We start from the raw sequence: 13,274 nt of genomic DNA on the forward strand, positions 1-13,274 counted from the left end.
ATCTCCCTTTTATTTAGTAGCAAACAAAGCAACCTCGTTTTGGCTTAGAGGCTATAGTATGTAATGTTCTTCCCTCCTGTGCCATTTCCCAGATGTGTCTCTTTCTCACCCTGCCCAAGCTATTAGTTGCCCTTGAGAGAAATAAGTAGGCATTATATGGATACCGGTATCTTTGCCACTGTGACAAAATAGCATCTTAGGGTAAGGGAGGTAATTTCTATCAGGAAATTGGTGCAAGAAAAATGCCTCTTCCACCACTACCACTTCAAGCCTGTGCCCCATTATGAATGAAAGCTCCCAAAACTGCCAGTGTATTTTCAATATATGTAAAAGATCTATTCACCATTATGTCTGGTTTGATTCTGAAACACAACAACAACAACAAGCAAAAGTACATCCACCGCAATACTAAAGTAACACAGCTTTTTTTTACCAAGATGAAAGGCCTTAGTGTTCATACTAGATAAAATATTCTAAAAACTTATTCCTTTCAATATCCATTTCTTCTGTTTCCAACTCATACTGTTTCATGGCGACAAAATATCGGACAAAGGTGTCGCCTAGCGCTTCCCTGATACACTCGTCTTCCTGAAGTGCTACAAGAGCGTCTTCCAGATTCAATGGGATTGTAGCAGGTTTCATTTGAGCAGGATCAGAGACCCCCTCTGACCCTTCCTGGAGGCTCAGCCCTCTCTTCACGCCATCTAGACCAGCAGCAATTGTGGCAGCCAGCACCAAGTAAGGATTGGCTGTAGCGGAACCCAGCTTGTTTTCGATCTGAGTTCTTTTTTCGCCATGACTTTTGACATTAAATGCACAACTGTTGTCATTACAGCCCCAACTGGCAGTCACAGAATCCTTTGACTCCTTACTGTAAGTGCTGTACCGTTTACGGCAGCCAATGGTTGGAGCCATCAAACAGCTGAGGGCGGCAGAATGCTGCAGGAGTCCTGCAAGCCAATTCTTCCCTTTGTCAGTGAACTCGGGGCCTCCAGTACCAAAAGAAAACAGATTATTTTGCCCATTGGTATCCCAAAGGCTGTGCATCAGAACACCTGAGTTGCAAAATCCATTCTCAGTGAAAAAGCTGGCGATATAGCTGTACTTTTTGGCCACTTCTTTAATGCCTGTTCGGAAGATGAAGGCACTATCTGCGGCACATATGCCAAACTCAGGGTGCAAAGAGATCTCCATTTGTCCAGGCCCTGTAGAAGATGAGAAGCTCTCGATGTTTGCCCCGGCATGATACATCCCATCAATGAGTTCCTGGATGAAAGGCTGGTCTTGATTATTCAACAAGGTTGCAGCGGGAAAAGAGATTGTCTTTGAATTGACAACTTCAGCAACCCCGTAAATACAGAATTCGTAGGTAAAGGCAGAACAGAGCGCAAAGCCATTCTCCCGGAGCTGGTTTAGCTGCTGCCTTGCAATGTGCCTGGGTGAAGTCAATAGTGGGTTGCCTGTTACGGTGAAGGAATCGCATATCACTCTCGCAGTTAGTTCAGTCCATGGTAAAACTCGAAAGGTTGATAAATCAGGACACAGGACGATGTCACAGTTGAAATTGCTGGCACTTATTTGGTTTATTGCCATATCCTTTGGATTCAGAGTCAGTTCAAGATAACCTCTGGGCATGGCAACACCATGGATCGCTTTGTCCTAAACATCAAGAAGAAGAATATATCATTTTATATTCTTCTTTGGCAATTATAATTTGTCAGGCATGATTGTAATTCACCATATGTGTGTAATGGTACAAATTCTAAGATTTCAAAGTGGAGGCTGCAACAATTGATCCTAACAAGGAAACACATGGGCCAGAGTTCCATTAGGCATGACTAAGGGCGAAAATGCATGGTCACTTTATCCTCCTTTAATCCCTGTTTCAGCCAGGATTCAGCCAGGATCGAATGCATGCATTTTGCCTAATGTGCGTTTGACCCTGGCTAAAACAAGGATTAAAGGAGGATAAAGCGACCATGCATTTTCGCCCTAAAAGTCTTTGCATGTCTCCAGTAAGTCTTGTAGCATCTTTTCCTTTAACAGCCATATCCACTTCCCATACTAGAAGCTGCTGTTTGATATGGAGGAGTCAGAAAGCCTCTCTGAACACTGGGTGTGTGGTTTTCTGAAATTCAATTTAGTTCTTTGAACTTTTCAGTTTTCCATAGAAGGTGGTCAATGAATCATGTGGAGGGCTCCATCAGAAGACCACATAATTCATGGTAGAGTGTGAGAAAGAAATAATACCCAAGTCATATCAATATGACTCCCAGTTCAGTCCTAAGCAGAATTGCACCCTTCTATACCCACTGAGTGTGCTCAAAGTGGATTATTAACCTGTGCACAACGTTTTGTTGTACAAACCTCTTCAAAGTAAGACACTAATATTATGTAACTTCAATGTAGGGTTGCCAACCCCCAGGTACTAGCTGGAGATCTCCCGCTATTACAACTGATCTCCAGCCAATAGAGATCAGTTCCCCTGGAGAAAAGGGCCACTTTGGCAATTGGGCTTTATGGCATTGAAGTCCCTCCCCTCCCCAAACACTGCCTTCCTCAGGCTCTGCCCCAAAAACCTCCCACCGGTGGCAAAGAGGGACTTGGCAACCCAACTTCAATGTTATAGAGTCCAATTGCCAAAGCAGCCATTTTCTCCAGGTGAACTGATCTGTATTGGCTGGAGATCAGTTGTAATAGAGGGAGATCTCCAGCTACCACCTGGAGGTTGGTAACCCTATTACCAATAGAGTACTTTGAGGCTCTGAGCTCTGTAGCCCAATTCCAAAAGTAGTTTTAAACTACGTGTACCCAGATCATACACCCGCACCACAGCAGTAAGTCATATTGTAGGTGCGGAAATTGGGGAAGATCCTCATAGAATTGGAAGGGACCACCAGGGACCTCCAAGCTTTCCAGCTATCAGCAGCTGAATAACATCGCTCTGAGACTATTTCACCACTGCTTCTTGCGGGTACTTAAGACCTGGGCATGCCAGAAACCAAGCTGAAAGAGCATATCCTAGAGTGGGGAAAGACTTCTGCCAGCAGAGGGATAGTAAAAGAAAGGAAGACCTGCTTTGGATTCTGAAGTCCCCCTCACCCCCACTATTCCTGTTTGTTTTTCAGTTCTTATTGTATTTTTCTTGTACTGTATTGCAGTTTCACAAATGGTTAGCTTTTTGTAGAATTACCATACAACTTCTGTTCTGTCAGTGACATAGCCTGTATTGTTTCTGCAGTCATTACCATGATGGTGTAGACTTTGGGGTTTTCAGCATGGCATTATTGTACCAGTTCTAGCCCCATACTGCTGCAGTTTATCCCTTGTCTTCTGCACGTTCTCTGGAGCCATTAGTTTTTACCTCATATTTTTCCTGTTGTTTTTTCCCCAAGTTCTTTTTGGACCACCTTTACCCTGATCTTTTTCTAGCAATTGAATTTGAGTTGTGTTTGTTAATGTGTGCAATGTTTCCTGCACTTTTGTTGGCTCCTCCTGCTTCCAGCTCACTTTCTGCTGACTGGATAGTGACTGGTACCAACCTGCCCTGTGCTCTCTTTCCCCTACCTCAATGAGGAATTGTTAGCCCTTGTGTAGGCAAATTTCAAGTATTATTTCTTTTAAAACACTCACCTGATAGCAATATACCTCCCTATCACTATAAGAAGGCACAGGAGCAATCATTGCTCTTCCTGTGTGCTTGCAGTATTTGGTACTTTTTTCTTTCTCTGCCCTGATCTTTTTCTTCTTTGCTGGCCATTTGCTTCTTTGCCCTTTTATCAGGCACAGGAGTACTCATTGCTCTTTCTAGCCAGTAAGCTTCTGCTTTTTGCCTTGTGGGGGGGGGCATTAAAGGGGCTAGAAATAAATGCAAAATGCTGCTAGCTTTCCAGATAAAAATGTCTTGATTCTCTGGCAAAATTAGAATTCAAGTAATCCTCCACACTGAGGATTACACTAGGGTTGCCAGGTCCCTCTGCCACCGGCGGGAGGTTTTTGGGGTGGAGTCTGAGGAGGGCGGGGTTTGGGGAGGGGAGGGACTTCAATGCCATAGGGTCCAGTTGTCAAAGCAGCCATTTTCTCCAGGTGAACTGATCTCTATCAGCTGGAGATCAGTTGTAATAGCAGGGGATCGCCAGCTAGTACCTGGAAGTTGGCGACCCTAGATTACACAAAAATCAAACCAAAACAGCCTGTCCCTCCCAAAAGCTTATGTGACTCAGATTCTCTGACATTGCTACCAAGTAATGTAACTCATATTTGTTTGAACACCAGCATTGCCAATCGTACTCTCAACCCACCATGCATCTCAACAGTATCTCCTTCATCATTGATAAAAGGGATTCTTTTTATTTTTGATATTACAAAATTAGAAAAGGGATTCTTCATAGCTAAAACCATGCACATGCTTCTGGTGTCTTTTGTTACGTGCTCTTACAATTTGCTGATTTCCGTTAAAGCAGAACCTTTGTCAATGTAGTAAATGTACAAAGATAAATTTGAGGAGGGTGATTACTGAAGGTCTGAAGAACCCAGACTGCCTTCCTGCCTTAATTAGATTTGCATTTCCTTAGGGCAGAGGAATGGCTGCTTTGGAATGCTGCATGAAGCCAGCGTTATTGAGGAGTACTGATGAATGAAAGGGGAAATAGTTGTCGTAAACTTAAACTGCTTTGTACATGATGAAGGCTTGTTTAGCAGCAGACTGAATCTGGACAACCAGGCAATGCAGAAGACTTGCAACAGGAACATAAAACATACCCGAAAAAAGCGAGAAGGGATGCTCTTTGATCTGGAAACCCCATGAAGATCCGTCGCTTCAAATCTGACAAAATGTATGTCGTCTTTAGCCATCTGTTCAATAATGTGTTCAATCCCAGAGGCCAAGTGATGAGGGATGCGCATTCCAGGGCTCTTTGTATCTGCTTTTCTTCTTTGCTCTTTAAAAAATGAGAACATCCTTGATCACAATAAGCCAGGGGTTACACATTGAACGTCACCCTGTACAAATTCAACACATAGCTAGGTGCACTGAAGCACATTGTCTCCATGGCTATCAGTGCACCTAAATCTGCATCAGATTGTGGACCAACTGTTCAATGCTATGCAGAGTGTTGGAGGTGTTGGAGGTTCAACGCTAAGTGTTGGAGATGAAGGACAGTGCAATGTCTCTTTGCACCAACTATACCAGTGTTGTTGAGATGGCATTAGAGTTAGTATGATCGACAGGTCAGATCCTTCTGTATCCTTGTATGTTCGCTGCTGTCTCTTTGATCTCAGACTGCTAATCTCAGGGCCTACTTTCCTTCTGTCTTTCTTCTTCTTTGCTTTCTCTTTCCAATCTCCAAGAGAGCAACATGCACTCTCTGAATCTCTCTCCATCCTAGGCTCAGATAGATGGCTAGAATGCCTATCTTTCCTTTGCTACCCCATATTGATTTCTTTAACGATAATATCAATTTCTTTCCTAAAGTGACAAGCCTTTTGGGCACTTATATTCCCTTTAAAATCAATTGGTTTAGAAGGGTATCAGTCAGCTTAGAATTGCACTGTGCATGTCTTAAAGATGACTATGATGCACTATACAAGTTATAAATTAGCAATATGCACAAATAATCTCTGAGACAATGATATGGGTTTATAAGATTTCTAAATGGTGAGGCCAGTTCTATGAGGAAAGGGCTATATAGAAAAAAGAAAAGCCAAGAACACAAATTGCAATCCCATTCCTACAAATTTGAAATAGGCCTCTTCAAGGATGGTAGTGCAGACAACCAGCTTTTATCTCATGTTCACTTTTACAGTCATAAAGTGGTAGGAATTAAATGCAATAAGGGTCATAAGAATATTGTGAGTTGTTCTTCTGCTATTATGCTCTGGACAAACTGCCCCCCCCCCAAATCTAGCATTAGGCCCCTAGTAGCATTCAGTATTAGAATTCATCAGACCTCTTTAGACAGATTAGCTTCCTTGTTATTCCTGCCCTTGGTACCAATTAGATGTGTCTCCAATCCTTTTCTTAAAGTATAATCCGAAGTGAAGTTGGAGGATCCTGTTTAGGAAAATATCTTTAAAAATTTCAAAACAAGCTACAGATTTTCAAGGAAACTGCCAAATTTCTTGGGGGAAGGTCACAAACCAAATGCCACTTAAGGAAGAAGAGGAAGAATTGGTTTTTATACCCCGCTTTTCTCTACCTTTAAGGCATCTCAAATAGGGTTGCCAGGCCCTCATCACCATCAGCAGGAGGTTTTTGGGGTGGACCCTAAGGAGGTTGGGGTTTGGGGAGGGACTTCAATGCCATAGAGTCCAATTGCCAAAGCAGCCATTTTCTCCAAGTGAACTGATCTCTATCGGCTGGAGATCAGTTGTAATAGCTGGAGATCCTCTGTTATTACCTGGAGGTTGGCAACCCTAGTCTCAAAGCAGCTTACAATCACCTTTCCTTTCTCTCCCCACAACAGTCATCTTGTGAGGTAGGTGGGACTGAGAGAGTATGGAGAGGGCTGTGACTACCCCAAGGTCACCCAACAGGCTTTATGTGTAGGAGTGGGGAAACAGTTCTCCAGATTAGAGTCCACTGCTCTTAACCACTACACCATGCTGGTTCTCACAAAAGCACACATTAAGCCCACCGTTCCCTGGTGCAGAATGTACATCATAGCCACTTTGGCAGAGTAGAGATTCAAACTTGGATCTTGCATATTCAAGTCCAACCACTACACTATGCTGGCTGTCATTTTAGTATCCATCCACCAATCTCATGCAGAAAGGCAACTCAGAATAATAAGTAATAGTAAGAAATAAGATCAACCAAACTTTTGCTCTCCAGCTGATTCCATACTTTAAGCATACACTGAGGGTCTAAGTTTAAACATCCTTACCATGCTGACCAGGAGTAGAGTCCAGTTTAATTCCTGGAGTACTGGCTGCATTTTGGGAAGATGTCTGTTGACTCACACCAGGATGCTCCATATCATCACTTTTGGACTGTTGCTTATTCAGCCCAGCTGAGCTGAGAACCAGTTGAGGCTTCCCTAGTTGCCCTGCTACATACTTGTGTACAGTAGGAACTTTCTGATCACCTCCTCTTAAATGAGGGTGTAAAGTCTCAACATGTCTACTTTGCTCATCACTAGCGCTCAGCAGAAGTGTATGGGAAAACATACCACTGGGCTTACCACTGTTCCTGGCCCTGGTACTAAGTAGTGGGCTCTCTCTCAACAGGTTTTTCAACTCTTGCAAAGTTTCTTTGGAAATTCCAGAACCTGGAGCATAATTATCTTTACCATCTTTTTCTGGAGTTGTTACACTGTCATGTTTGTTCGTCTTCTGGGTTGTGTGAAATGTACAGTCACCCTCTGCTGTACCAGGTTTCTTCTGACCACTTGCTGATGTCCCCGAATTCTCCCCACTTCTTGATATGTCAAGCCACACAAGTTTCTCCTCTTTGCTGTTTAAGTCTGTCCTCAATGTCTGATTCTCTTTGCTTGAAGTTTCCATTCTCCCATGATTTTCTGGTCTATTTTCACACAGTTCTCCATATTTGTGTATCTCTTCTTTACCCTGTGTTGGGCCTTCTTTTTTGTCTTTTGAAGGGCTGTCGCTTACTTTCTGCTCTGGTGAGAAGCCAGGTGGTTTCTCTAGGCAATGGTAACCAAGCGTTCTTTCTTGAGCCAGAAGATCAGATGCATTGGCAGAATTAGAAGAGTTCATTTTGTCACATTCTGCTGGGGAAATCTGTTTTACAGTGCCTTTGACTCCTCTTTTGTTCCTTACTCCACACAGACAGTTGCCATCAACTTCCTCATTTTCATTTCCAGCTGTCCTCTGCAATCATCAGTAAGTATCAGCAACATGCAATAGCCAAATGAAACATTCACATATAGGGTTGCCAACCTCCAGATGGTAGCTGGAGATCTCCCGGTATTACAACTGATTTCCAGCTGATAGAGATCAGTTCACCTGGAGAAAATGGCCACTTTGGCAATTGGACTCTATGGCATTGAAGTCCCTCCCCTCCCCAAACTCCGCCCTCCTCAGGCACCACCCCCCAAATCTCCAGGTATTTCCCAACCTAGACCTGGAAACCCTACATAGCACTGCCACCTTTAAAATGTATGTTTTATACAATTTCTGTGCTTACCCAATGAAGTAAATTAGTAACACAAAAACTAAGCATCCTATTGATATCACTACATTTCATAGCACAAAACTGCAAAAGGAAAAAAAGGTAAGGCACAGACTACAAAATACAAAAGGTCCACACTTCAGCTGAATGTTTAATATAATCCATGAAGGTATAACATCTCTGATCTTTTCTCATGCCTTTTAAGCTGGAAAGTGACGGGCATTGTAGTCATTCACTGCATTGATAGGGCAACTCAGTAGACCATCAAGTGGCCTTCATTCTTTAAACCGGATCAACATGCAAGTGCTCCTGGGAAAGAAAGGCTTCCTGTCAGTTTTATGGTAGGTTTTTTCCTCATCGAATACTTTATCCTCTTTTTTGTATAAGCATCAACCTAAATTTCTCAGTACTAAGGAAATATTTATTTGCTCAAATTCAAAACAGAGGCTGCTTACACTGTTCTTCCCCACCACCCAACAGCTGCATGAGACAGTCACTTCCCCTTCCTTACACAGCAGCTGATAGGTGAGCTTTTTATATTTATGAAAGATTTCCAAGCATGCCTCCTCTGCGCCTGCTCCATTGGATCAGGGCACCAATCTGGATCAGGGCAAAATTTGTTTTTGTTTATTAAAAAAGAGAAGCTGCACTTCAAATCTGTCTGAAAATAAATCTGTCTGATCTGGAAACCCATCCATTAAATTTTCAAAGTGTGAGGAGTTTCCACAGTTTCTGAGTAATGGGGAAATGCACTCTGTACCTGCTTAGAGGCATTTTCATTTACTCTGATTTCATAAAAATAAGTGCATATTCGTTTGAGAAGTTTCAACCCAACACCTTTACCAAAATGGCGGCCAGAGTGACTCACAGAACCAAAGACAATTCAAAAATCACATTTTGTATAGCAGAGTAGTGTCACGTTGTGAGGGTGAACACTGAATTAAGATCTGTCCTTGAAAACATATGGGGACTGAGCTGTGATGAACCATGACACAAATGAAGTCCTAAAAGCGGCATGAGGATAAGAACAATGTAGTTGTCACCATATCAACGGAAGACGTCTGATTCAATTCAGTGAATTGATAGGGACTGAAACGTCATCCACAATTTGGATTTTGTTTTGTATGAGAGAATGTGGACATCACAATGCAGACAATTTTACCTGCTCTAAAAACACCATCTGGAAATCAGAGGACTCGAGGGAATTTAAAAACGAACAAACAAAATAAGGCCAGTGCTTCAGGGTACAGAAATATACAGAACAAATGAAGTGTATTATCATTGTGTTTTTAACCGTTTAAATTATATTTATTATGTTTATCATTGTGACAAATGATAAACATATCAGCTATGCAGAGGGAGGCCAGGATATAAATGTAAACAATAAATCAATCAATAAATAGCAGCCATTTCAAAATGGAGTTACCTGGATTTAACTGTTAATGCTAAATTAGAACTAGAGATAGTTTATGGAGGTTTATTTTTCACAGAGTTGAATGTGGTGTGCTACAGCCATTGTTATTCCCAGTGTCCATACTTATTTTTTTTCTCACTGTCATCTCTGATCAAATGCATTTTGTGGGTTTTTGCCATGGTCCAAAGGTGATTGAGCAAAATAAATGAGAATTTACAGCACGTAGAACCATAGATTGATTATACCACCTTCACTATAGGCTTTAAAAATTGTCTGTTTCTAGTCTGAATTAGGCTCAATCTAAATTCTTTTGGCACAACCGGCTTTTGGATTAGGTTGAATGTTAGGGATGGAAGACGTGCTGAGCTTCAGTTGAAGATGGATTCAGATTAGGGTTGCCAGCTCCAGGTTGGGAAATACCTGGAGACTTTTAGGGTGGGGCCTGAGGAAGGCAGGGTTTGGGGAGGGGAGGGACTTCAATGCCATAGAGTCCAATTGCCAAAGTGGCCATTTTCTCTCACTGATCTCTATCTGCTGGAGATCAGTTGTAATAGCAGGAGATCTCCAGCTAGTACCTGGAGGTTTGCAACCCTAATTCTGATATATGATGCAAGCATGGTGGGGTACAAATAATATAGCAATATTGATAGCTGGTAAGTTCTAGTGAGCCACACAGAAGCAAGGGAATCAGAGTCATAGAAGATCTTTAAGTGCATTCTCATTGGGCCTGTCCATGGTGGTTCTGTTGATTGAGAGATTTGCAAGGCATCATGGCTGTACTTGCACAGTTTGGGAGTCAGAGAACAGAATCAGCAGCACTCACCATCAGTACTACTTTGCTGTCATGGTAGACACGCCATAACAGAACTTTCCATCTGTACATGCTGACTTTACATGGGAAGAATTCCTATTCACCAAGGTTATTCTGAATACAAATACCATAGCCACACACAAAAATGACAATAATGTAAAGGCACTTACAGTATTCTGTGGTATACCTGAAATTCATCAATCTCAGATTCTGAACATTGTTTGGAAGCTTCACCTGACACAAAATGCAGCAGCCAAACTTCAGACTGGCACAGACAACTGGGAATGTATCTTGCTAGTCTTTCTGAAAACGACACTGCATGCCTATTTGCTTCTGTGCACAATTTGAAGTGTGAATCATGACCTTTCAAGCTAAATAATTTGAGAGCAAGAGAAGTAAAGGACTTAAAGAGCAAGCACATCAACTAAAACCTTCAGCAGAGATTCAATTTACCAGAGATTCAATTTACCAGGTAGGCAGTAACCAGAAACAGGGTGTTTTCTGTGTTGGCTCTTCCTCCTTGGAACTCTCCCTTTCTCTCCGTCTCTGTCTCCTCATAGCTAGCTGATTGCCTGGCACTGAAAAAAATCGCCCACTTTCCTGGCTCCTGAATTATTTTGCTTGAGTTCAGTATTTGTTGTGTTGCCATTTTATGTTTTTTAAAGCAAATTGTTGGCTGCCTTAGGCCTTTTAGGCATAGCTGTTTGCCTCACAGTCATCCCTCTGACGACTTGGGGTCTTTGTTTTGATGAAGCATGCCGTTTCTGACCATCAAAGGTCACCTCGCTCTCCCCCTGCATTTCCACCCGTTTTGCCCACATTTTCAAATTTGAGATAAAACAGGTCCCTTAAAATGCAGGCAAAACACAGGGAAGCACAGGAGGGGAGAGAGGTGACCTCTGACAGTTGGCAACAGCATACATAATTGATGTTGTAATGCTTTTATGTGATGTTACCCGCTCTGAGCCGGCACTGAGCTGGCTTCGGAGGGTTATAAATCACAAAATAAATAAAAATAAATAAATAATCAAAAAAAGATCAAAACAAGTCATTGGAGGGGTGACCACGAGGGATGCAGCCATGTATAAAAGGCCTTAAGTTCTGTGTTTGCTGGCTATTATCTTTGTCTTTAGCATTATGTAAGCTGCCTTGGAAGCTTTGTGCTTACAGTTTTTCAATTGAATTAATAAATAAATGAACTTTGGTGTTTCCAGTAACATCAAGAAGGTTATATACCTCAGAAACGTGTTTAAATTGTATTTAAATTAAATACACATATTAGTAACGTACAATGTATTTAAAACAACCCAAATAACGACCATATTAGAACTTGTTACAAATCATTAATAGCACCAAGCTGTTAGTGCTTGTAATTGTTAATATCTCCATGTGATGCTTTTAGGAGTTACTGATTTCAGTGTTAAGAGCACACTTAGCTCTCTCCCACAAAATCAAGAAAAGGCAGAATTGTGTCCCTCACTTGTCAGCTATATTTGCAGCAAAGATAGATTTCTCTTTCCTAACCTCTACAGCGCTATCCTGTACCCGAACAGTTAATTTACCAGTTTAGCACAGCCAACCATCTGACTCAGGGGGATTTAGCGCAGCTTTCAGCTTCAAAGGAAAAATGCCACTGCTTGCTAAGCTCTTAGCACATCAAACACCCCAAACTTGCCTATCTAGCACTTTCAAATCCAAGACATAAAACAATTTTGTTTGGGCTGGTACCCGCTCTTATTCCAAGCTGCATACACAGGCTTGGTATCAGTAGATCCCTCATGAGCACCAATTGCCATCCATTCTTTTACCTGTTGACTGGGATGATCTTTGTCCATCTCCCACACATTTCGGTTCCAGCTCTTCTCCAAGACAGCCAAGGGCAAGAAAAATGCACCCAGTATTTATAGGCACTCCTACAATAACCGCACCAGCCCAGAATTTCAGTGAACGTCTCTCTTCCAGAAGGGTCAGACTGGTGATGAACTAGAAAAAGCAAGCCCAAAGGATAACAACCAGGAGCGTGGTTTGCTGGAACAGACAACTGACAAATGAATATTTCTAGCTGAACAGCTACCTAGAAACAAAAGCATTACACAGTTTGTTCAACTATGCAGAAAAGGCTTTTAAAATATATATATACATGAAATGCATTTTTGTAGTTGTTTTAAAATTCAATTCATTATTTCATTTTTTTAGTGATGAAATTGCTGTCAAGCATTCCAACAACCAAGCAGTTGAACCCCACACTGGCAAGGAGAGTGTGGTACCAGGTTCATCAGCCCAGGTGCTGGCATCCCTTGTTAATATCACTTGGTTTAGGTGGCCATTGTTTTGTTTTCCACATTACGAAAAGGTTTCAGAATCTTGTTGAACAAACAGATTTGTATTGTCTGTGCCTTTTCCTGCATTGCAGGTTTGGGTACTGAAAGCATATTGCTAAATGGGCATTTGGGTGATGCACATTTTGTTAACTGACTCAGCAGGACAATGGACAAAGCTGAACAGACCAACACAAACCTTTCTGGCAAAGGTTTGTGTCGATTCACAATTCACGGTCATTGCAATCACAAGCAATTGTATTCACCTCCGGTAACAGATGAAAGCTGAGAGCACATCTAGTATAAGAGACACCTGAACATTGAGTCTTTATTTATAGATTGTTATTTTTAGACTACCTGCATTTCCATCTTGATAGCTCTTCCATGTGTATCTGCAGGGAACTCATTCAGTTCCCACAATCAGTCAGCCACTCACTTCCACAAATAGCTGCTGGTCATGCAAACAGTCTTGTGTTGAGCATTGTAATTAGGGCTGTTGGAAAAAAAAATTCGGTATAGTTCAGATTCGGCCGAATTTGGCCCATCCGGATTTGGGATATGCTGAAGTCCGAACTCCCCCGCTTCGGGTCCGTGCAATAC

At 42.0% G+C, this 13,274-nt stretch overlaps 1 protein-coding gene across 1 annotated transcript; it reads right to left on the reverse strand.

The window, feature by feature from the left end:
* Positions 1–459: 459 nt before the first annotated feature.
* LGSN (lengsin, lens protein with glutamine synthetase domain) lies at positions 460–12,242 on the reverse strand. The gene is made up of 4 exons (XM_056856644.1): positions 12,165–12,242; positions 6,885–7,830; positions 4,762–4,940; positions 460–1,659 (listed from the first exon to the last, which is right to left on the reverse strand). Exons 1-4 carry the CDS (start codon positions 12,189–12,191, stop codon positions 460–462), a joined length of 2,352 nt encoding a protein of 783 aa, XP_056712622.1. The 5' UTR covers positions 12,192–12,242.
* Positions 12,243–13,274: the final 1,032 nt, after the last annotated feature.

This window comes from Euleptes europaea, chromosome 10 (assembly GCF_029931775.1).
Source record: "Euleptes europaea isolate rEulEur1 chromosome 10, rEulEur1.hap1, whole genome shotgun sequence".
NCBI classification, from domain to species: Eukaryota; Metazoa; Chordata; class Lepidosauria; order Squamata; family Sphaerodactylidae; genus Euleptes; species Euleptes europaea.